At 39.8% G+C, this 21944-nt stretch overlaps 2 protein-coding genes across 2 annotated transcripts; both read right to left on the bottom strand.

Moving 5' to 3' along the window:
* Positions 1 to 1140: 1140 nt before the first annotated feature.
* On the bottom strand, positions 1141 to 5215 carry LOC145952988 (uncharacterized). Its single transcript, XM_083066187.1, has 2 exons — positions 2128 to 5215; positions 1141 to 2053 (listed from the first exon to the last, which is right to left on the bottom strand). The coding sequence occupies exons 1-2, from the start codon at positions 3425 to 3427 to the stop codon at positions 1212 to 1214; spliced, it is 2142 nt and encodes a 713-aa protein (XP_082922313.1). The 5' UTR covers positions 3428 to 5215; the 3' UTR covers positions 1141 to 1211.
* A 144-nt stretch (positions 5216 to 5359) lies between these two features.
* LOC109792740 (uncharacterized) lies at positions 5360 to 9322 on the bottom strand. Its single transcript, XM_020352173.3, has 5 exons — positions 8909 to 9322; positions 7627 to 7720; positions 6277 to 6314; positions 6041 to 6176; positions 5360 to 5883 (listed from the first exon to the last, which is right to left on the bottom strand). The coding sequence occupies exons 1-5, from the start codon at positions 9236 to 9238 to the stop codon at positions 5465 to 5467; spliced, it is 1017 nt and encodes a 338-aa protein (XP_020207762.2). The 5' UTR covers positions 9239 to 9322; the 3' UTR covers positions 5360 to 5464.
* Positions 9323 to 21944: the final 12622 nt, after the last annotated feature.

Below are 21944 nucleotides of genomic sequence, written 5' to 3'. Positions count from 1 at the left end.
ATCAGGTAACTCTTTAAAATCAAAGTTTTATTTTTTTTTTCTTTTGTTTAGCATAATATGTTAACTAAAGAAGTTTAATTTTTTTTGTAGTTTTTATGGGCGCCATATGGAGTATTGCAAACAGCAATACCGATGCAAGCATATAGAGATGCTCTACTATGGACATCATGCACCTCCATTATTTGTTTTGCAATTGTTGAATGGCACCAATCTGATAGAGTGAAATTGCAATTTCGTCTCTTCCAGGATGTCCCTTCTCCACCGAATAATTTGGATAACCTGCACAACATTGACATGAGGGGAAGACAAGATGAAAATTGGGTTACAAGACATGCTCAGTGGATCGACATATGGAACAATAGACGTGAGCACACATTGATGGGTCATCCAATGCAAGGCCCACTGTTTCACACACGAGAATACATGGAATGGTACATGGCCAATTCTATCTATTTTTTATCTGTGCCACGACTACTACAAGATCCAAGGACCCATCAACAACGAAGGACTTCCACAACATTTGAGACTGGTCGAACTTCCATGCGATCGCATGAAGAGACTGGTCAACATGTATCAAATCCTCAGTACGTCACTCCTGAACAAAACATAATTGACAGACGACATTCATTTGCAACAACTTCAGAGGACTTTTTTACAAATTTATTTGGAGTAGATTTTAGAACTCCATCTTCAGCACAATCATACATGCAATCTCTTTACCGTCCACAATTCGGTAATGAACCTGGAAGTTCTTCAGCACCATTTCAACATCCGGTGGTTGATGATGAAGCAAATCCTTCTGAGCAACAACCTCCACGGCGTAATCCAGGCCGTAATAGACGTCGCCCTCGTTGTGGAACTGGACACCATTACGGAGATTGAAAAATGTATATAAATCACTCTATGTTAATGTTATTATTTTTTTATTCTAATGTACTATGTGTCTTTATCAATGTAATATGAATTTTAATATTATGCATTTTTACATGCGATCTAGACTAAGAAGGTTATAAACTATTATAATTATAAGTATTGTAGCGAACATAATATACGATTTCAACACAATATACGATTTCAACACAATATACGATTTCAACACAATATACGATTTTAACACAAACACAACGTACTATCCGATACTAACACAAAGTAATTAACTTTAATATTACATAACTAAATAAATTTATTACAACTGATTACAACAATAATGATCATTGGTGGCGGGAACTACATCCATGACTAATATTCGGACATGTCTTCCTAGTGTGACCAGGAGTGTGACAATAAGAACAATTTTTGACATGAGTATGTTGTTCTCTAATATCCATCTCTGTTCTAATCCTGGTGGACTTTGGTCGACCCTTCGAAGTTCTCTTCAGTTCTGGATTTGGCCACAAAGTTGGACCAGTGTAAGTAGGCCAATAATCTTCATGTCGAAGCTCTCCAAACTGTCCTTCGTATACCTTTGCAACTTGTTGTAAGGTATATATGGGAGATATGTACCTTTCATAGTCATGATGTGCATGTAAGCATGAAGCAAGCACATGTGAGCAAGAGATATGAACTTTTTGGAACTTGCCACAATCACACCACAATTCATCAAGCCTTACCGCAAATCTCCCAGTTGGTCGAACTTCTCTCGAATGTTGCGTTTCTTCCACTAGAAATCTACTGCTTGATCTGTCAAAGCTGATAACTCTATGAGTATTTGCCTTAGACTGTGCATCTTGAATAGTTTTATTTGCAATTTCCGAGTAGACATGTCCTGCATTAATCATTGCGCCCACTTCCGTACCTCTTTGAACGAAAAACTTGTTGCAACGAGTGTATGTGGCCATTACCATGGAACAAATTGGCAAATTTCGTGTTTTCTTCAATACGGAATTAATTGACTCAGCTAGGTTTGTTGTCATGTGTCCCCAACGTCGTCCATTGTCCCATGCTAGTGTCCATTTTTCCCTAGGAATGCTTTCTAACCATTGAGCTGCTTCAACATTAGTATTTCTTACTATGTTGTAATAGTAAAAGAATCTGGGTTCAGTCATCCCGTAGGCTGCAAAATAATAAAATTATTAAATAATTAAGAGTAATAATCAAATGCTTTAAAAAAAGTAATGATAAACTTACCCATATTGACGACATCCTTCTTTAGTGCTGCATTTTTGAACCGTCGCATGAAATTTTGTGCAATATGTCGAATACAATAGACATGAACAGAATTGTTTTCCGTCCAGCCACTTCCATTTCTTGAGTATGCACTTCGAATAGCTTCATGACGATCAGAAATAAGGCACAACCCATCTTGCGGTGTTACATACCGCCTCAAGTTCTTCAGAAAAAAAAACCATGCATCACTAGTTTCACCTTCAACAACAGCAAATGCAATAGGAATTATGTTGTTGCGACCATCTTGCGCAACTGCGACCAATAGTGTACCTTTATATCTCCCATATAAAAATGTACCATCCACTTGTACAATTGGTTTGCAGAAGGCAAAACCATCAATGCATGGTTTAAAGGTCCAAAATAACCTTTTGAAGATAACACTCCCCTCGTCCAATAATTCACCTTGGTAAGCCGGTTGCGTATTTAATTTCCAAATAAAACCTGGAACATACATTTGCATTGCTTGCAACATACCTGGTAATTTGTTGTACGACTCCTCCCAGTTTCCAAAGATATTCTCAATGGCATGTTGCTTGGCCAACCATCCCTTTCTGTAACTAATTGTATAACCCATGGTGGACTTGATGTGGGCTATGATGGTTGAAATGGATGCCGATGGATCAACCTCAATAATTTCACCAATGCTTTGAGCAATCATTTGTGATCCCGATTTATTATGATCTTGGGAGATAAGTGGGGAAACACATGTGTGGGGGCCCTCAAGGATCATGATTTCCCAATGTTGTTCCCTGGTTCGCAATATACCACGACATCTCCAGGCACAGTTGTGGTGAACGCATTCCATAACAAGCCTACTACTGCTTGAATTTTTAACCTTGTAAGTGCAATGGTTGACAATGTGAAATCTATTTATGGCATCCTGCATTTGTTCTTTTGTTTGGAAGCGTTGGCCAACAAATAGTGTTCCAGGTGGATACACAACCATATCACGCTCCAACAAATGGCTATACTCACTGTCTTGTTGGATTTCATTGGGAAACTCTAAAAAGTGTGGAGGTGGGTTGTATATGGCTACTGGTTGTGGTTGTAGTGGTGGATTATTTGGAATTGGGAGGGTTTCTTCATCATCATGTTCATGTGCAGAGAGAATTTCGTCTTCGTCCTCGCTAAAAGGATCAAAGACATTTTCTGTTGGGAGACCAACAACAACATCATCTTCAATGTTGGTTTCAACATTGGGTTGAGAAGCAGAAGGTCTAGCTTGCTCAAATGGCTGAGAAGGTATTTGATTAAGGTCCATGATTGGACCACTTAAAAGTTGTGTGTATGACTCAATGTTGTAGTTGGAGGGGATATCATAAGAAGGGCCAGATGGGTTAGTGTACTGGTAACTTTGATAAACTTCGTAAGGTGAACGTGAAGGTGAAACTTGTAGTGCATGTGATTCAACTGTAGTAAATGTAGCATATAATTCAATACCTGATTGAAGTTGATTAGAATCGTGAACATTGAAAACTGCCTCAACGTCTTCATCATCCGTCAACTCAACACAGGTATAGTTACTAACCCCTGGGCCAAGTCTAATAAGGTACCGAAAATGTATGCTAGCCACCCTCTCAGAATCTTGTCGATGTAGCTTTCTGTCGATGTAGCCTTTCTAGAGTAATTCCTCTGTTGATACGAACTAATTTTGCAGATGGAGAAGAGAAGGTGATTCCTTCATTCGGACATTGGTTAATGGAACCATCAGAATGAACAATAACGTAGATTGAAGAAGCCATTTTATGAAAGGTTTAAAGGAAATTAACGTGATTCTAAGAAACTGATTCAAAAGGGGTACACGGAAGGAATAAAGGAGATAAGCTAATCTGAAATCGTGTGAAAAAAATGAAGGGGAGAGGGTCTATTTATAGAAAAACGCAAGTTTTTACTGTTTACCTAGAACGGGCCGTTCCAAAACCAGAACGGCCCGTTCCAAATCAAAATAACTTTGTAAAAACAGCTCCTGGAACGGGCCGTTCCGAAGCCGTTCCAGGAGTAAAAAAAATGTGTAAATTTCTATTTTAGAACGGGCTGTTCTAAAACAAAAACGGTCCGTTCCACGTTAAAAAAATTACCACAACAATTTGTTTAAAACGGGCCGCTTCCAACATCTATTTCAACGTTAATTCTTAACGTCGGAACGGCCCGTTCTTGTCCCGTTTCACGTTAACAAATGTCACTCTGTTTCTTTAAGCAGAACGGCCCGTTCTGATTTCGGAACGGGCCGTTCCGCTTCCAACGTCAGCCCACATCTCCCCTGCAAACACGAGAAAAAAAAAATATATAAAAGCAACTCAGAATTCGGTTCCCCGGGAACCGAATTCTGAGTCGAAAAAACAAAAAAAAATACATATTGATGCTCAGAATTCGGTTCCCCGGGAACCGAATTCTGAGCTTAAACAGTGAATGGTTCTATCCCTGTAAATAAAGCTGCACAGTGATTAATTAAGTAATTTTTTTTTAAAACATAATATTTCTGTAAAAAATTCTGAGGTTCAAGCTGAATTTATAGAGGAACCAAGAATTAGAAAACGCATGAACTCCTTACATTTTTTTTCAATTGCATCAGTCAGCTCCTCCTTCAACAGTGGTCAAAGACTATTTATTCACGGCCTGCATCCACCATGCAATAGTCACATCAGAGCAGGGAGTCCAGAACACACATAGGTCCCAAGCGCCACCTGCATAAACCAATAAACCCCTTCCCCATGCGCCTGCGCCTTCTGTACAAGACCATTATTCAAAAAATCGCTCCCCTCATGCGTCATCTATTTACAATTTTGTCCTATTACAACCTCCCTGTCCTTCCTGCGTAATGTTTACACATTACCACCAAATTCACCTACAACGATAATTAGTTATTTTTTTTTTAAATTTATTTTGTGTATTTTTATTCTTTTTTTTATTTATTCATGTCAAAAAGTCTCCTGCTTCAGCCAACAGAATTATTCCACCAATTAACAAGGAAAGGCTTTGTCAATACTTTTTAAAAAATAACAACATTATAATATTAAAAACGTTACATAAAAATAAAACTACTTAAATAAAGCATTTATTTTAAATTTTAAATTACAAATAAAATTTTCCAACAATATGTTTTATACATAGATATAGATTTGATTTAAAGAACTCGTGAGTCTTAGAGCAAGACAGGCCCGATGAAAGTGTATGAACTATGAACCAGTCTAAGTTAGAATCAAAAAAATCCTTTTCTTTTTTCCTCAACATATTCAAGAGATCATTTTTAACTGAGCTTCTTTGAGTTCACAATAAACTAATCATCCAAACCCAGTATTCATGCCTCCTTGGGCTCCAAGAACAAAAGATAAGCAATTAAGCCAATGACGGGTACATATCTAAGATACTTTACTAAAACAACCTTGTTTTCCTGAACATTCTCGAGGTTATCACCAATCAACCAAGGCTGGAAAATCATATAAAGGCATATATCCCATATGAAGGCATAAGCCAGCCTTTCTGATCCAAGATAACCCACCAAGTAGTCCAATCTATCTGCTATGCCCCCAAAATTTGCATCCATTCGACCAAAAAGAGCCCATAAAAGAGATATAAAACATGCACTGCCACCAATCAATCCAACAAGTTGAGCACCATTTGTCATCACAGAGCCCAACTGTGAAAGTTTGCTTGGATTTGGAACACTCTCATCATCAGCATCATTCAGGCGGATAGCCATGTATGGGATCAGAAATGCTGGCACATCATAAGACAGGTAATGCAATTACATTATATATAAAGGAAAACTAAGTTGAGATTAAAGCATTCATCTCTTTCATATGCTGGAACACTGCTGTTCTATAAGGTAAATAATCAAAAGACTTGTCAACCAAGAGAGATCTGTGAGACATACTATTTGTCAGGAACATTTGCAGGCCCCAGAGAACATCTAGAGACCCTTTATATCTATCTTTCTTACGATCAGTGAACAGCAAAGGGGCAAACATGAACGTCCAGCCAATCACAAAATTGAATAGTCCTTCGGACATCTGAAGCAAGAAAGTTCAAAATTAGGAAGATTGCTCCAACAAATGATTGTATTTGGTTTCAAATTGCCAATCATATTTACTTTGAGCAAATGACACTTACAGGATGAAGAACTGCCGCATCAATCAAATGAATGCCAACTACTCTGCCAGAATGGTCAATGCAGAAATCATTGAAGTGCAACACTAATATTTTTCTTCAAAAACCACAATTCCACATTACTCTTAAAAGAAGCAGATCGTTCGGTTTGACTTTATATAAAATAGCCAACTAAACATATATGCACTAATGTGTGTTATGTTCACGTCTGACAATATTTAGAAGTAAATCCCCACGTCTTTGCATCAATTAATGAGTCCTACTGTCCTACAATATTTAATCACGTAATGTTTTCATGTCCTCAAACTTTTCCCTTTAACTTTGGCACGTATGACATACGTCAAGATATTATAAATCTTGAAGCTCGTGTGTGAGTTTGTGAATTTTTTGTCCTTAAAACACACGCACACATTTGCAATGTTCATGCCCTACAATATTTAGAATTCAGCAAGTCCCCTTGTTGATGTACCTATTCAGTGCATACTGCATCGTACAAATATTTAATACACAATTTTTTTGTCATTCAAATTTCATTTCCTGCAGCTTTTCCATTTCATTTCAGCACTTTGACATACATGAAGATATAATAAATCTTAAAGCTCGTGTGTCTGCGTGTGAATCTTTTTTCCTTAATACACACATGTTCCATGTTCGTCGCCTACAATATTTAGAATTCAGCTAGTCCCCATGTCCGTGTCAATCTCTAAACTACATAGTCTATATCTTATAAGAATAAGACTCTTCTTTGTTTTTTTCGAGAAACCAGAACACAACAGAAGTAATTATCAATCACTTCTGCGTGAACCTATAAACAGAATTAAGATTGCATACAATACTTTTAAGCTGGGAATCCCAGGAGCATATAATTTACAAGCCAGTTGTAAGTCATGGTATCATAAATTATCCAAACTACACGCCAATATAAAGGTTTTCATGTACACAACGAGGAAAGGAATCAAAGAGAATGAATCTCGTCACACAAACCAGAGCAAAATTGATAAAGCAAGCTTCGCTTCTCAAATTGTCCCCCAATAGAAAGGAAAATAGAAAAATGGGAAGAGATCATTTTCAATAATCAGTAAAGGAATTTATTTAAAACCATAACTAAATCAAATTCAAAAATTGTTACATGGAAAAGCACAAAATATCAAAATATTTGCCTTTTTATTAAAAAGTGACTAAATACAGTACATTGACATATACAAAAGCAATGGGAAACAGGTTAATATGACAAGAGCATCAATTGTTCTTATATAACATTAATATCACATGTGGAGAAGTTGAAAACAAAAGGAATCAACTCAGTCATCATTCATTACTTAGTTAGGTGTAATGAGTAATAGGCAAACGTACCAAAGTTCATGAAAGGCAATATGAAAAAGAAATTAAGAGAAAGACCAATAAGAGAATTCCATGTGTCAGAACTGATGGCCCATATAGGATCTCCCTGTCACAATACAAGGAACATTTCAGACTTTGAGACAAAATCAAAGCTATAATCCTTATACTATTATCAAACAACAAGGAATCATATGCAATTCCAGATTGCCAAAGCAAAGTAAGAATGAAAGGAGGAAATTTGTCAACAATGCCATATAAGCAACTTCCTATACAATCATTTAAAATTACAAATTTACAAGTTTTAGGAAGATAAAGAGGACTACTAAAACTCGGTGATAAATTTATATTGATATTGTTGTAAAAGATGTGATATGAAGTGATACATAAACAAAACACTAATTCCCATCTATAATTGTACCAAAATCTTAATCCTACCTAAGGTTGAAAACAAATCATGAAATATAAAGAAATATGGAAGCTAAAACTCCCCTAAGATCCTCTCTATATGATACAAACAAAACTACCCCAGACTAGGGTATTCAATTTGTTTCTACTCGTGTTCCATTAATCTGTGTGTATCTTCAAGACTCGAATCCAAGATCTTGCTTAAGAAACTGATTCAGTTTTATTCGGACTAATGACTTAGTCCTAGTTCCTCTGCCTCTACTTAAAAATTCTATATGTTACTCACTTGGTCTTACAATTTTTGACAATCATGTTATTTGTATGAATTCTCGTTTAATTAATCTTCTTCAAGGAACCTGACTAACCATTTTTAGCGAGTCTCACCTCCCTACCACATCTATACATTCAGAAAACTCGAACTTGGACTTTATTTAAGGAGACCAAATTCAATTCAACTTGAGACTTTATTTAGAGAGATCAAGTCCAATTAGAGTTCTTGTCTAAGAAGACCAAATCCAATTGCCGAATTCTTGTTTAAGAAGATGGAGTCCAATACCGCTAGTAATTTTTGACCAAAAAATGCATATTCCAAGAAAACTCAAAAATATATTTTTTAACAAAAACTGTTAGGTAAATATATAAATTTTCAAATTACCGTTAGGTTAAACTAGCACAAAAAGGACATTTACTGTCTCCATGTAATTTTAAAAAATGTAAAATAAACAAAAGTGAGTATAATTTCGAAGGTAGATTTTGAGTAATGATTGAGACAGAAAGCGTAGATACCTTCTGCGACAAATGCGGTTGTTATACGGTTACAGAGAGATTCAAAAGTGTAAGAACGCGATTACTTTAAAGCGTTAATAATAAATAGGTAAAGGGTACATACAGGGGCATAAGGAAGCAGGAAGAGCCACAGAACGTAGACACCTTCTGCGAGCCACAGCGCAATTTGAAGCACTCTTCTCGAATCGCCCTCGCCCTCTTCTCCGGAAGAGAAGGTGGGTTTGCGGCGAGTGGCGAAGCACAAATGGGTCTCCGAAACGCTGCGTTTCGCTCTGGGAACGGCGGAGAACCAATGCGTGGAGCTGAAGGCGCAGCGAAACGGCGCTCGCTTGCGCGTTTGGGGAAGATGGATCGAGGATTTTGGGGGGAAGGGTTTGGGGGAGAGGAATGGACAAAGAAACGGTGGGGACGACGTCGTTTTGATCGTCGCCATGGCTTCACAGAGGCTTCGGCGTTGAGTGGCTCAGTTCGCAGTTCACACTTAATAGTGCAGTTGTGCGAGGTGGATGTTCATGAACCACCCGTAGCCAATGCCATTATAGTAATTTTTTTTTTACAAGGACTAAATTAAATATTTCTTTAACATTCTTCGATTTTCACTTTGGTTTTAACATTTTTTTCAATATTTTTTCTTAGGTAATGTTTGTTTCCAGGGATTTACTATTCATGAGCAAAGAAAGGCGAAGAAACTTGTTGTTCGTTTATAGTGATTTGCGACAACGAAAAGGCGAAGAAAAGGAGGAAGAAGCGTGATTCGCGTCCTCGCTTTTGTGCGAAAAAAAGAAAAGAAAACCACGTAAGATTTATAAAAACCCAGAAATATCCTTTCGCATGCATGCATAGTGTGTCATGCAATGAAAAAAGCATAAACGAAGGAAACATAATCGATTATGCAAAAATACATAATCGATTATGACCTTACATAATCGATTATGTTGAACATAATCGATTATGTAAGGACATAATCGATTATGCTATATATATAGCATAATCGATTATGCTATATATATATAACATAATCGATTATGTTATATATATATATATAACATAATCTTTTATATATATATATATATAATATTAATATTCAATATATAATATCTTAAATTAAATATAATTATTTAATATTAATATTTAATTTATATATATATATTAAATATTAAATATTTAATATTTAATATTTAATATATATATATTTATATTTAATATTTAATATATATATATATTTAATATTTAATATTTTATAATTTTTTTAATTAAAATTTATATATTTATCTTTTAACTATAATAATTATAAATTTTTTAACTTAAGGGCAAAATAGTAATTTTATATAATTATTAATTAAAAAATTTATTTTTATCTATCATATCAATCAATTCACTCACAAACTTTCACATACTTTCTCTACACTTTCCACTTACTTTCTCTTAATCCAAACAACCTCACTTTCTACTCACTTTTCCTTCAAATCTCTCCTTTTCCACTCCCTCTTTTCCATTCTCAAATCCAAACAAAGCCTTAGTCTTTAAATTTTTTTATAATATTTTTTTAGTATCTATAAAAAAAATTGTTTACAGAAAATTGAAAAATTAAAACTAAATAAAAATTATTTAGAGTATAAAATTAAAAGATGACAAATTATGAGATGACAAATTATGAGATGAAAATGTAAACTTTGATTAAATTTTAGTATTTATAAAGACTGTGTGAATAAGCTTTTAAATTTATATTAATGTATCTTTCATGTTTTATGAAAAACTTGCTAATACTTTTTATGCTATTTGTTCTTACCGGAGATCGGTCGTAGGGGACGATCTGCTGAGTAAGATTGGCGAGCCTCTTTTACTGGTACGTTTGTTGCTCCAAGGTGGGGGTGGTACCTGCAAAAGAGACTCCGATGCTCAAGTTAGTGTTTGTGGGTGTATAAGTCTCGTATAAGTAATGCACGTACCTTTGTGTGGATTAGGGTTTCGATGGGCCTTGGGTCTGAGATCAGTTATGACCTATTTAGATAGTGGACCTCGTCTTGGTCGAGGTCGGCCAGCGCGTGTCTGAGGTGCGTATCCGAGGTCATCCTGCGCTGCGATACTGAGCTTGGAGCTCGGCTTCGCGATACGGATAGTACACTAGCCCTCCGAGCTCTGAAGACCGTGGGTCGAGGAGTTAATGCCGAGCTTGGAGGGGAGCCGTGACTCTTCGCGTACGCTTCCTTGTCATACTGCCATGTGTCATAACCGTCACCTCGTTCCCATAACGTGCGGGCGGCGTGTTAATGGGAGGTGGCCGTTGCGTAATGATGATCGTGCCCGTCATGATGGGGCTCATTAAATGTGTCGTCAGTTGTGTTCCCTGGCTGATACGTGTCGTGCCGTTTTGAATTTTGGAGGTTTTTTTTCTCTCTCTCGCGCCTCTTCCCCTTTCACTTTACTCTTTCTTTCCCTTTTTCCTTGGCTTCCTGTGCACACCGATTGGCATTCTACCTTTCCTCGTCTCCGTTTGCTTCTGTCGTCGCCGTTTCCGGTAACCCAGTTGTCGTTAAGATTGTTTTCTGAGGAAGAGTATCAGGTACTTCCTTTTTGCTATCTTCCTTCTCATTCTTCTTCTCTGTCATCTCTCTTCTCGAGTCTTTGATTTCTTGATGGCTGGAGAGAGTGGTTCCGCGTCTTCCACGCCTACCAGGGGTAAAGGTAAGGCGCGCGGCAAGGCGGTGGCTGCTGGGACGGCTGCCGCCGAAAAGAAGAAGGGGGACAACCAGCCTAAGGAACCCCTCATCGGCATTCCTGGCTATGACTGGGTCAGGAGTGACGTGGGGTAGTTTCAGAGCATCTTTAGGTCGTTTATGGAGGTCAACGCGATTTGGAAATCGCATAGGATTTGTGAATCTTCTCTTTCCAAGCTTATTCGGCTGGAACCGTGTCAGCCCGGTGAGCATGTCTATATGGGGGGGTCCTTCTGACCCCCATTTCTTCTACATGTACCAATGCTTTTTTAGGGATTTGGGCGTGCGTCTTCCTTTTTCCCAATTTGAGTGTGACTTTCTAAATTTTGTCAACTCGGCTCCTTGCCAGTTGCACCCCAATAGCTGGGGTTTTTTGAGGACTTTTCAAGTTCTTTGTTCGACCCTAGGGATAGGGTTATCTCTGCTTGTTTTTCTTCATTTTTATCAGTTGAAAATGGGCGTCCCTCCTTACGGTTGGGCGTCTCTGAATGGTAGTAAGGCTGGGGGGTTGTTTTCTCTTTACTCACAGTCTTATAAAAATTTCAAGCAAGAGTTCTTTCGGGTTGTGCTTCAGGATGTCGACCCGTTAAAGGACGAGGTGTTCCACTTTGGCGGTTTGCCGAAGTTTCCTTTTTACTGGCGGTAGGCTCCGGCCAGGTTTAACGGGTCGGCCAATCTGTAATTGACGGCCTTGGACACCGCCGCCATTGCCGACCTAGAAGCGCTCCCTCGTCCGTTGGATTGCAAGCTCGTCTTGTCGCTTGCGAACTCGGCGTACAAGGAGAGAGGTTTAGAGAGTGAGTATCTCGTCTTTTTGATTGTTAGGGGTTTGTAAAATCTTCTTCTACTAACGTCTCTAATTCTTGTATTTGCAGGCATAATGGGCAAAAGCAAGTGGCGCGAGTTGAAATCGCGCTACAATGCCGCCGAGATTGAGGTCCCTGAGCCTCATGAGGAGGAGGTGGCCCCCCTGGAGACCCAAAGAAAAAGAAAGAGGCGAGAGAAAGAGGTCGGGGGGACCTCTGCCCCTCCAGATGCCGAGGAGGTGACCTCAAAAGCTGCTGATGCCGGCGCGGTTGACCTCACTGGGAGTCCCCTACCCGAGGGAGCTCCCCAGGTGGCCGCCGAGGAAGCTGCCCAGGCCGTCGAGCAGGTTTCTCAGGCCACCGAGGTTGATGTCTTTCTTTGTGGTTTTCCTTCTATATTGCCCTTTCTCGTTCTCCTGACCTGGGAGTAAATTTTTATGTTTTTGTTTTTGCAGGTGAGGGATGCTGTCGAGGTCCCAGTGGTTTCGAGTTCAGAGGTACCAGGGACGGCTGCCCCTGTTGTTGAGCAGGAGGCGCCTGCCTCTGCCTCTGTCGAGGTCCGTGGAAAGGGGCTGAGCTCCGAGGTCCCGACACCTACACATGCGACCTCGGCGCCGCTGTTTGGCCCGTCAAAGGGGCCCCCCAAAAACCAATACCTCGCCCACCGCTTCGGGAAGGATCGCTCTCGGATGCGGCTGGACCATGTGAGTGCTTTAGAGGATATAGATTCTATGTGGAGCGCGGGGGTGACCTCGGAGATATTTTTCTCCAAGGACTCGCTGAGCACGGCTGATCAAGCTATGATCGAGTCGGCTGGGCTAGTGGAAGGTCTTGATTCTGCCGAGGTCTTCCTGCAGAGGACAATGGCCATCGTGGACCACTGGAAGCATAAGTGGTCCAAGCAGTAGGAGGACCTGGCGAAGTTGAAGGGCCGAGTTCAGCCTTTAAGGGAAGAGAACAGGGCTTTGAAGGAAGAGAACAAGGCCTTGGCGGGCGCTCTCGGTGATGCCAAGTTGCAAAATGAGGCTGAGCTTCAAGCCACCAGGAGGGAGCTGGATAGAGTTCAGAAGTCCTTAGAGATTGCTCTGAGGTCTAATGAGACTCATGCTGCCCGAGTGAGTGAGTTGCAGGAGCTCGCCAATTCTTCCCGAGGTCGGGTACGTGCCTCAGAAGACGAGGTGACTTCCTTGAAGGCTGATCTGGTGACGGCGGCCGAGAAGCGTCTGTGTGACAAGGTGCTTCTTGGTGGGAAGGAAGAGGAGGTCGCCGCTCTGAAGGTGGACCTTGCGAAGATGGTTGCGGTGAGGGCGAAACTGGAGACGAAGCTCGTCAAAACTGAGCGGGCTCTCCTATTCGAGCACAAGAAGGGATTCCTCAAGGCAGCTCGCCAGGCGAGGCTACTTGCGCCGGGAGTCGACCTCACTGCCATGCATGTGGAGAAAGAGGTGCGCTTCGGGAAGCTGGTGAAGGAGGACGACCTCCAGGACAGCTCAAGCGAAAATGCCTCTACCTAGGCCGGTTTTGTAATAGCTTAGTTTATTTTTTTTTACTTATTTTTTCTTTCCTTTGGATTCATGTGTTGAACTCCTTTAAGATTTTCGTGTATATATCATTTTCCGAGATTTTATCCTCGTGCTTTCGATGGTTGTTTTTGAACTTGTGTATTTTGCACTTGTGTTTTTTGGGGCTCAAACTTGGGCTGGTGCAAATAATTCGTATTAAGGTTCGAACTCAACCCTTGGTGAGAAAGAACGATTTAGACCGATAGAACGATTTGGGTTGATATTCGAACTCGACCTCTGTATAAGATAGAATAATGTGTGCCGAGATTCGTACTCGACCTCGGGTCGAGCTTCCTTTTTAAGGTTCGGATTCGACCTCGACGAAAAGTAAGATAATACGTAATAAGGTTCGAACTCGACCTCGGCTTAGAGTGAAATAAATTGTACCAAGGTTCGAATTCGACCTCGGTGTAAAGTAAAATAAATCGTACCAAGGTTCGAATTCGACCTCGGTTTAGAGTGAAATGAATTGTACCAAGGTTCGAATTCGACCTCGGTGTAAAGTAAAATAAATCGTACCAAGGTTTGAACTCGACCTCGGTTTAGAGTGAAATGAATTGTACCAACGTTCGAATTCGACCTCGGTGTAAAGTAAAATAAATCGTACCAAGGTTCGAATTCGACCTTGGTTTAGAGTGAAATGAATTGTACCAAGGTTCGAACTCAACCTCGGCTTAGCATAAAGCATCTTATGGTAAAATAATGCAGAATTAAAAGAATATGAATGGAAAAGAATGAGTTATTTTATTGATGTTATGTGTGCCTCGCTAAAAACCCTCTAAGCCAAAACCCATTTTTCTGTTTTTTGGGACAAAAGACTGAGGCGGGAAAAGAGCGCACAGCTCATTCGTACAAATTTAGCTAAAATAAAATTTGAGATGCGTGGCATTCCAAGTCCGCGGGATAGCTTTGCCGCTGAGTTCTTCTAGCCTGTATGCCCCATTTTCTAAGTCTTCTACAACTCAGAATGGGCCACCCCAGTTGGGTGCAAGCTTTCCTTCTAACGTGTCTCTTCGTGCATCGCCCAACAGTTGCCACACTAAGTCACCAACTCGGAAAGAGCGAGGTCGCACTCTCGTATTATATCTTCTGGAAGCTCGAAGTTTACAAGCTTCTTCATGAATCCGAGCTTCGTCTCTGAGCTCGTCAATCAGATCGAGATCGGCTGCTATCTCTTGAGCATTTTGCTCGCTGTTGAAGACTTGGCGTCGATGAGATGTCTCCCCGACTTCCACTGGGATCATTGCGTCAGTTCCATAAGTTAGCCTGTAAGGTGTCTCCTGCGTTGTTGATTGAGGGGTACAATGGTACGCCTAGGGGATGCTAGGAAGTTCGTTAGCCCATTGTCCCTTGGCATTCCCTAGCCACTTCTTGAGCTCTCGGAGTATCACATTATTTGCAGCTTCTGCTTGACCATTAGTCTGCGGGTGTTCCACCGAGGTCGGGAGGTGCTTAATTCCAAGTTCCCGAAGGAAGTCTTCGAAGCTCTGCGCAACGAATTGTCGGCCGTTGTCGGTAACAAGGGAATGCGGAATTTCAAACTTGCATATGATGCTCTTCTAGGTGAACTTCCGTATATTCTCAGTGGTGATCTTGGCGAGTGGGCACGCTTCGATCCACTTGGTGAAGTAGTCGATTGCCACCAAGAGGAATTTGAGCTGACCTTTCGCAGGGGGAACGGTCCTAGGATGTCCATTCCCCACTGGGCGAAAGGCCACGAGACATCATCTGGTGGAGAGCTTCGGGTGGCTGTCGATGCGTGTTGCCAAACTGCTGGCACTCTTTACATTTTTGCACGTAGGCTTGGCAGTCCGACTTTAAGGTGGGCCAGTAGTACCCATCTCGGAGTACCCTGGTCGCCATCGAGCGCGCTCCGGAATGCATGCCACATATACCTCGGTGGATCTCCTCGATGACATAAGCGACGTGAGGTGTAGTCAAGCATTTGAGCAAAGGGGTGGAGATGCCGCGTGATGGAGGACCATCCTTGAAGACACATGTGGGCCCCATCACTAGGTCCATGGCTAGGAGAGTTGAAGAGGAGGAGGGTGTTCACACACCAAGAGACACTCTCCTCATGATCATAGAGTATTAGTTCTCTCCTAAGCCTCATTAGTATAGAGTTTATTTTATTTTCCAATTTTACCCTTGTATTTTGGGGTGTTTAGGACTTAGAATTTATTTTCCCTTGTATTTCCTATATTTACCCTTGTATTATGGGGTGCTCTAGATGATTAGGGTTTTTAATTTTGGGCTAGGGTGTTATTTAGAGGGTGACGCATGTTTTTGGTGTTTTTGGGTCTATTTTTGGTGTTAGAAAGGCTTAGGCCCAAGTGGAGGGCAAAGGTTGCATGGTCTTATCATGCACCTAGATATAGCCAATCTAAACCCAAAGATTCCGTCCTTGGCCACCAAGTTGCATCTAGGGTTCATTTGCATTTCATTTGGAATGCATTTGCCTACTCCAAATGCAACCCTAGATGCCTCCCCTCCTATAAATACCCAACACCCCACACCTTGTAAATACTTTGGAATATATGAATTTGTCTGAGCATTTTTGCCTCAAATCCTCTCCTTAGTCACTAGGTCAATTCGACCTACCTCTCTTATCTCCTCCTTAGAGTGAGTTTAGGGATACCTTAAATGGCCTTCACCTCCACTTAGTGAAGAGAGCCAACTAGAACACCCAAAACACCATCCTCCCAACCTTTCTCCTATTCGCCCAAGACTCCACCTTTCACGCCCACCATCACTTAGCCTCACCCTTGAAGGAACGTCCACCCTTTAAGGTCACCATCTTGGCCTTGGAAAGGAGCTCCTCTTCACCATTGAACATTTGATCATCCCCTTAGTGGAAGGAGTCTATCATTTGGTATCAAGAGCTTAGGTTATCTTCAAGGGTAACTAGCTTCCTTTCCATTTTCTTTGAGTCTTTATTTGCGTCATCTTTGTGTCTCCTTGTCACCCATGAAATTTTTGCCTTAAGGTCTCATCATATTATTCTATGGTTCATTGCTTATTCATGAGCCTCCTTTTGTGCTTTAGGGTTTTTCTTGAGTCTTAGGTTCTTGTGTGCCATTTTTTTTGTTTTCTATTCTTGTTGCTGGAAAAAAAATATATTATGAACATCAAGAACATGTCTTGCATCTCTTTTTGATCCTTTTTACCTTTTAAGTTTTGTCAAAAGTGTGTTTCTCTCACCCATCTCAAAAAGACAAATATCTATATGTATGATGCACCCATTTGATCTATGAAAAAAATGAAAATATTTGATGTATGTGCTTTTCCATGAGGTGGCTGAAAATTTACTGCACCATTTAGAAGTCATTCATGCATGTTGATTAGTCCTTGGCATGCTCCAAATTTGTGTTGAAATCTATGTGTTATTTGCTTCCTATACATACATGATTAGCCACCTTTCCATGCACATCATTACATGATTAATCTTTTGTCCTTTTATGCACATGTGTGAGTGATAAGTTTTGTGTGTGAGTGCTGGAATCTTTGAAAAAAAATCTGCACCAAAAAGAAAATAGTACAAGACACACTCCACTCACAAAATGCTTCTATACCCACTCATGTGTTGCCACTTGTCTCTCTATTTTTGACTCCTTATATGTGCTGAATTTTTAATCACCCACAAGTGTAGAAACCAAGCAACATTTAAAAAGAAAATAGAAGAAAAATCTGGGCAGAAAAATTAAAAAAAACACGTGACCAAAAAAGACTAAAAGAAAAGAAAGAAAAACAAAAAGAACTTGTTGCTAGACTTGTGGACTTGACCTAATTACCCTTGCACATTGGAGTTGGACTTGGACTGAATTTTTGGACCTTATTGGACCCTCTTTGAGACACAAAACCGTGGCTGGACCTTTACCAAAAAGGACTTAAGTTTACAATTGCAAAACCTTTAAAGACTTATTCCATTCTAGTGTCATTCTAGGATTTTCTCTTTTGAGTGCTAGCCTTTTTAATGTGTCTTAATTTTTGCTTGTCTTCCTTGAAATTCTTATGTTTGTCTCATTAATCTCTCTTTGAGTTTAGCTTTTTAATTGAGCTTTTTCAATTTTTATTCCTTTGGCCTCCTTCTTGTTCTTGGTTGGTTTGTTGTCTTTGAGTGTAGGTGAAGTACTATCTCCAAGATACCCTTAGCAAAATTTATTTGGGGGATTGAGTGGAGACTAAATCCGTGAGGTCCCAAGTGCTTTGGAGAAGGATATCATATCTCAAAGAGTGCAAACACCAAAGGAGAGGACTAACTTTGTTTGTTCCTTGTGAAGGGGAGCCAAATTGGAGGAGTTGAAGACTTGAAAATTTTGTTTTCCTAATTGTTTCTTTCTTGTGAATTTTCGGCCTTTTGTATTTTGGCCTTTGCTTTCTTTTATCTTGGTTTGTAATTGGCCATTTTTAAACCTCTTCATTTTGGTTTTAGTTCGTGTAGTTGAAGGTGATTTGAAAACCTTCACCTAGGACTTCGACTAGTATATGCTTTAAGTATTTTTCTTTTGCATGTTTTAAAGCTTTTAGTAGTATAATTGCTTAGGACTTTATTTTGCCTCAATTTTCGTTTAGAATGTTTGCTTTTGCCTACTAGGGGGAACGTGCACACACACACTTTATTTTTATGCCAAATTGTTTTGTGAGAAAAGTAGAAAAGGCTTAGTGATTCTTACTTGATAAGGCTTGGTTATTAAGTGATTCCTAGTAGTCCACCTCCCTTTGAAAGTTCACTTTGTACACTTAGGCCTTTTCTTACCTATCTTGCACTTTGAAAACCTTTTGTGAAAACCCTTTTATCACTCATTCTTTGTGAAAACCTTTTTTCAAACCTTTTTGAAAACAACTTTGTGAAAACCTTTTTGATCAAAGATGAGTGATCATTCTAGTGTGCATGGTCATAACTCTTGTAGTACTGGGTCTAGTGTTAGGGATGAGCTTAGGCAACTCAAATAATACCTAAGGAAAAAAGAAAAGGAAAATATAAAAAGAGAGGAAGAATTGAGAAGAAAAAAAAAAGAGTTTGAAAGGAATAATGAGGAAATAAAAAGATTGTTTGCTAAGCTAGTTGTGGGAGGAGAGGCTAGTGGTTCAAAACCAAGAGTCACTTCTCCTCAACCCTCAAGAGGAAAGGGGCATATGCATTCAAGTGTTCATGAGGAGGAAGGGCATCATACCCAACCTCCAAGTGATATCTTCTTTAGTAGTCATCACAATGATGATTACTATCAAAGACCCCCAAGGCAACATAGACATAGGGAGTCTTCCAATAGGGAACCCCACATCCCTCTTCCCCCATTTCATGGCAAAGACAATGTTGAAACTTATTTGGATTGGGAAATGAAAAGTAGAACAACTATTTTCTTGCCATGGAGTGAGTGAAGAGAGAAAGGTTTCTTTGGCAACCCTTAGCTTCCAAGGGCATGCCATGTATTGGTGGACCTCCATAGAAAAAGAAAGAAGAATAAACCATGAGCCTCCAATTCAATATTGGAATGAGCACCGTAGTGCCTTAAGAAGGAGGCATATTCCTCCATACTATGACCGTGAGCTTATGGACAAGCTACAAAGATTGAAACAAGGGTCATCAAGTGTGGAAGAATATAGGCAATCTATGGAGTTACTCATGATGAGGGCTGGGATAAGGGAAGAAGAGAGGACCACCATCTCAAGATTCCAAAGTGGTCTTAACCTTGAAATAAGAGACAAAGTTGAACTCTTACCATATAGAGATTTAAATGAACTTGCTCAACTTTGTTCTAGAGTGGAGCACCAACTCAAAAGGAAAACTTTTAGAAAAGATTCCACTCCATCTTATTCCAAGAGTTTCAAGAAGGAGGGCCCCTCTTCCAACTCTTTTCCTAAAGAAAAAGAAAAAGAAACCTCTCAAAGAACATCTTCCAAAGAAACTAAGACAAGTGACATCAAGTGCTTTAAGTGCGTTGGTCGAGGGCACATTGCCTCTCAATGCCCATCAAAGAAAACCATGATTTTAAAAGGCCATGACCACTATAGTAGCCTTGATGAAGCTACTTCTTCTTCTTCAAGTGATGAAGAAGAAATCTTAGAATCCGAGGAAGAAATTTACCCTTGTGAAGGAGACTTGTTAATGGTTAGAAGGCTTCTTGGAAACCAATCTAGTAACCTAGACCAATCCCAAAGAGAGAACTTGTTTCATACAAGGTGCAAAGTTTTAGAAAACACTTGTTCTCTCATTGTGGATAGTGGATCTAGTTGCAATTGTTGTAGCACTAGATTAGTGGATAAGCTAGCCTTAACTACTATACCTCACCCAAAACCTTACAAATTACAATGGATCAATGAGGAGGGAGGTATTGTAGTTAATCAACAAGTGAATATTCCTATCTCCATTGGCAAATACCAAGATGAAGTTTTATGTGATATAGTGCCATTGGATGCTAGTCATATTCTACTTGGAAGGCCTTGGCAATTTGATAAAAAAACTTTTCATGATGGCCTAACCAACAAAATAAGTTTTCATCACTTAGGTAAAAAGATTGTGTTGTGTCCTCTATCACCTTCTCAAGTGTGTGAGGACCAACTCAAAATGAAGGTCAAAAGAGAGGGAGAAGAAAAAAAAATTAGAAAACAAAAGAAAGAAAAAAAAGACCTTTCCCCTAAAAATAAAGAAGGGGAAGAGAAGGTGCTAAGTTTAGAGGCAAGTGACCCCTCTAAAGAAGTTGTCCACAAAAGTGTTCTATCTCTTAAAAATGACATCAAAGAAACACTTTTGATTGAACAACCTTTGTACCTTCTCTATTTCAAAGAGACACTTGCTGCCACTAGTCATGAACTTGAGACTCTACCTCAAGAGGTTCAAAAACTTTTAAAGGAGTTTAATGATCTATTTCCTCAAGAAGTTCCAAGTGGACTTCCACCCTTAAGAGGAATAGAACATCAAATAGACCTCATACCGGGTTCTAGTCTTCCTAATAGGCCCGCCTATAGGACTAACCCTCAAGAAACCAAAGAGATAGAAGCTCAAGTTGATGACTTGTTGAAGAAGGGATGGGTTCAAAAGAGCCTTAGCCCTTGTGCCGTCCCCGTTCTCTTGGTGCCTAAGAAAGATGGCAAATGGAGGATGTGCACTGATTGTAGAGCCATCAATAACATAACAATAAAATATAGGCACCCAATCCCTAGGCTAGATGATATGTTAGATGAATTGCATGGGGCCATCATATTTTCCAAGATTGACCTTAAAAGTGGTTATCACCAAATTCGAACCAAAAAAGGTGATGAGTGGAAAACCGCTTTTAAGACCAAATTTGGTTTATATGAGTGGTTAGTGATGCCTTTTGGCCTCACTAATGCCCCTAGTACTTTCATGCGCCTAATGAATCATATTATTAGGGATTGCATAGGTAAATTTGTGGTTGTCTACTTTCATGACATCCTTGTGTATAGTAAAACCTTAGATGAACATCTTGGACATCTAAGGCAAGTCTTAATAATTCTTAGAGTCAACCACCTCTATGCCAACCTTGAAAAATGTACTTTTTGTCAAGAAAAAGTAAAATTTTTGGGCTTCATTGTTGGAAAGGAGGGAGTACAAGTTGACTCCGAGAAAATAAAGGCTATCCAAGAATGGCCCACCCCAAAGAGTGTTGGAGAAGTTAGAAGTTTTCATGGCTTAGCTAGCTTCTATAGAAGGTTTGTAAAAGACTTCTCCACACTTGCATCCCCTCTTAATGAGCTTGTTAAGAAGGATGCACCATTCCTTTGGGGTGAAGCCCAAGAAAAAGCATTCAAAATCCTAAAAGAGAAACTCACTAATGCACCCATTCTAGCTCTACCAAATTTTGATCAAACCTTTGAGCTCGAATGTGATGCATCCGGTTTAGGCATAGGTGTTGTGTTACTTCAAGGAGGTCATCCCATTGCTTACTTTAGTGAAAAACTTCATGGGGCCACCTTGAATTATCCCACCTATGTCAAGGAACTCTATGCGCTCATAAGAGCTCTACAAGTTTGGGAGCACTACTTGGTGACTAAGGAATTTGTTATTCACACCGATCATGAGTCACTCAAGTATC

The sequence above is a fragment of the Cajanus cajan genome, chromosome 11 (assembly GCF_000230855.2).
Source record: "Cajanus cajan strain Asha chromosome 11, NIPB_CcT2T_4, whole genome shotgun sequence".
Classification (NCBI taxonomy): domain Eukaryota; kingdom Viridiplantae; phylum Streptophyta; class Magnoliopsida; order Fabales; family Fabaceae; genus Cajanus; species Cajanus cajan.
The sequence above is the reverse complement of the archived record's forward strand: the minus strand, read 5'-3'. Positions and strand labels throughout refer to the sequence as shown.

What these genes read in the sequence shown, in the direction of transcription:
- LOC145952988 (XM_083066187.1), bottom strand. Translation starts at nt 3,427, where the DNA reads ATGGACCTTAATCAAATACCTTCTCAGCCATTTGAGCAAGCTAGACCT. An exon ending in GAAGGATGTCGTCAATATGG is followed by an intron (nt 2,054 to 2,127) that starts GTAAGTTTATCA and finishes ATTATTTTGCAG; the next exon opens with CCTACGGGATGACTGAACCC.
- LOC109792740 (XM_020352173.3), bottom strand. Translation starts at nt 9,238, where the DNA reads ATGGCGACGATCAAAACGACGTCGTCCCCACCGTTTCTTTGTCCATTC. An exon ending in TCCTGCTTCCTTATGCCCCT is followed by an intron (nt 7,721 to 8,908) that starts GTATGTACCCTT and finishes GTATTGTGACAG; the next exon opens with GGAGATCCTATATGGGCCAT. An exon ending in GCAAATGTTCCTGACAAATA is followed by an intron (nt 5,884 to 6,040) that starts GTATGTCTCACA and finishes ATGATGTGCCAG; the next exon opens with CATTTCTGATCCCATACATG.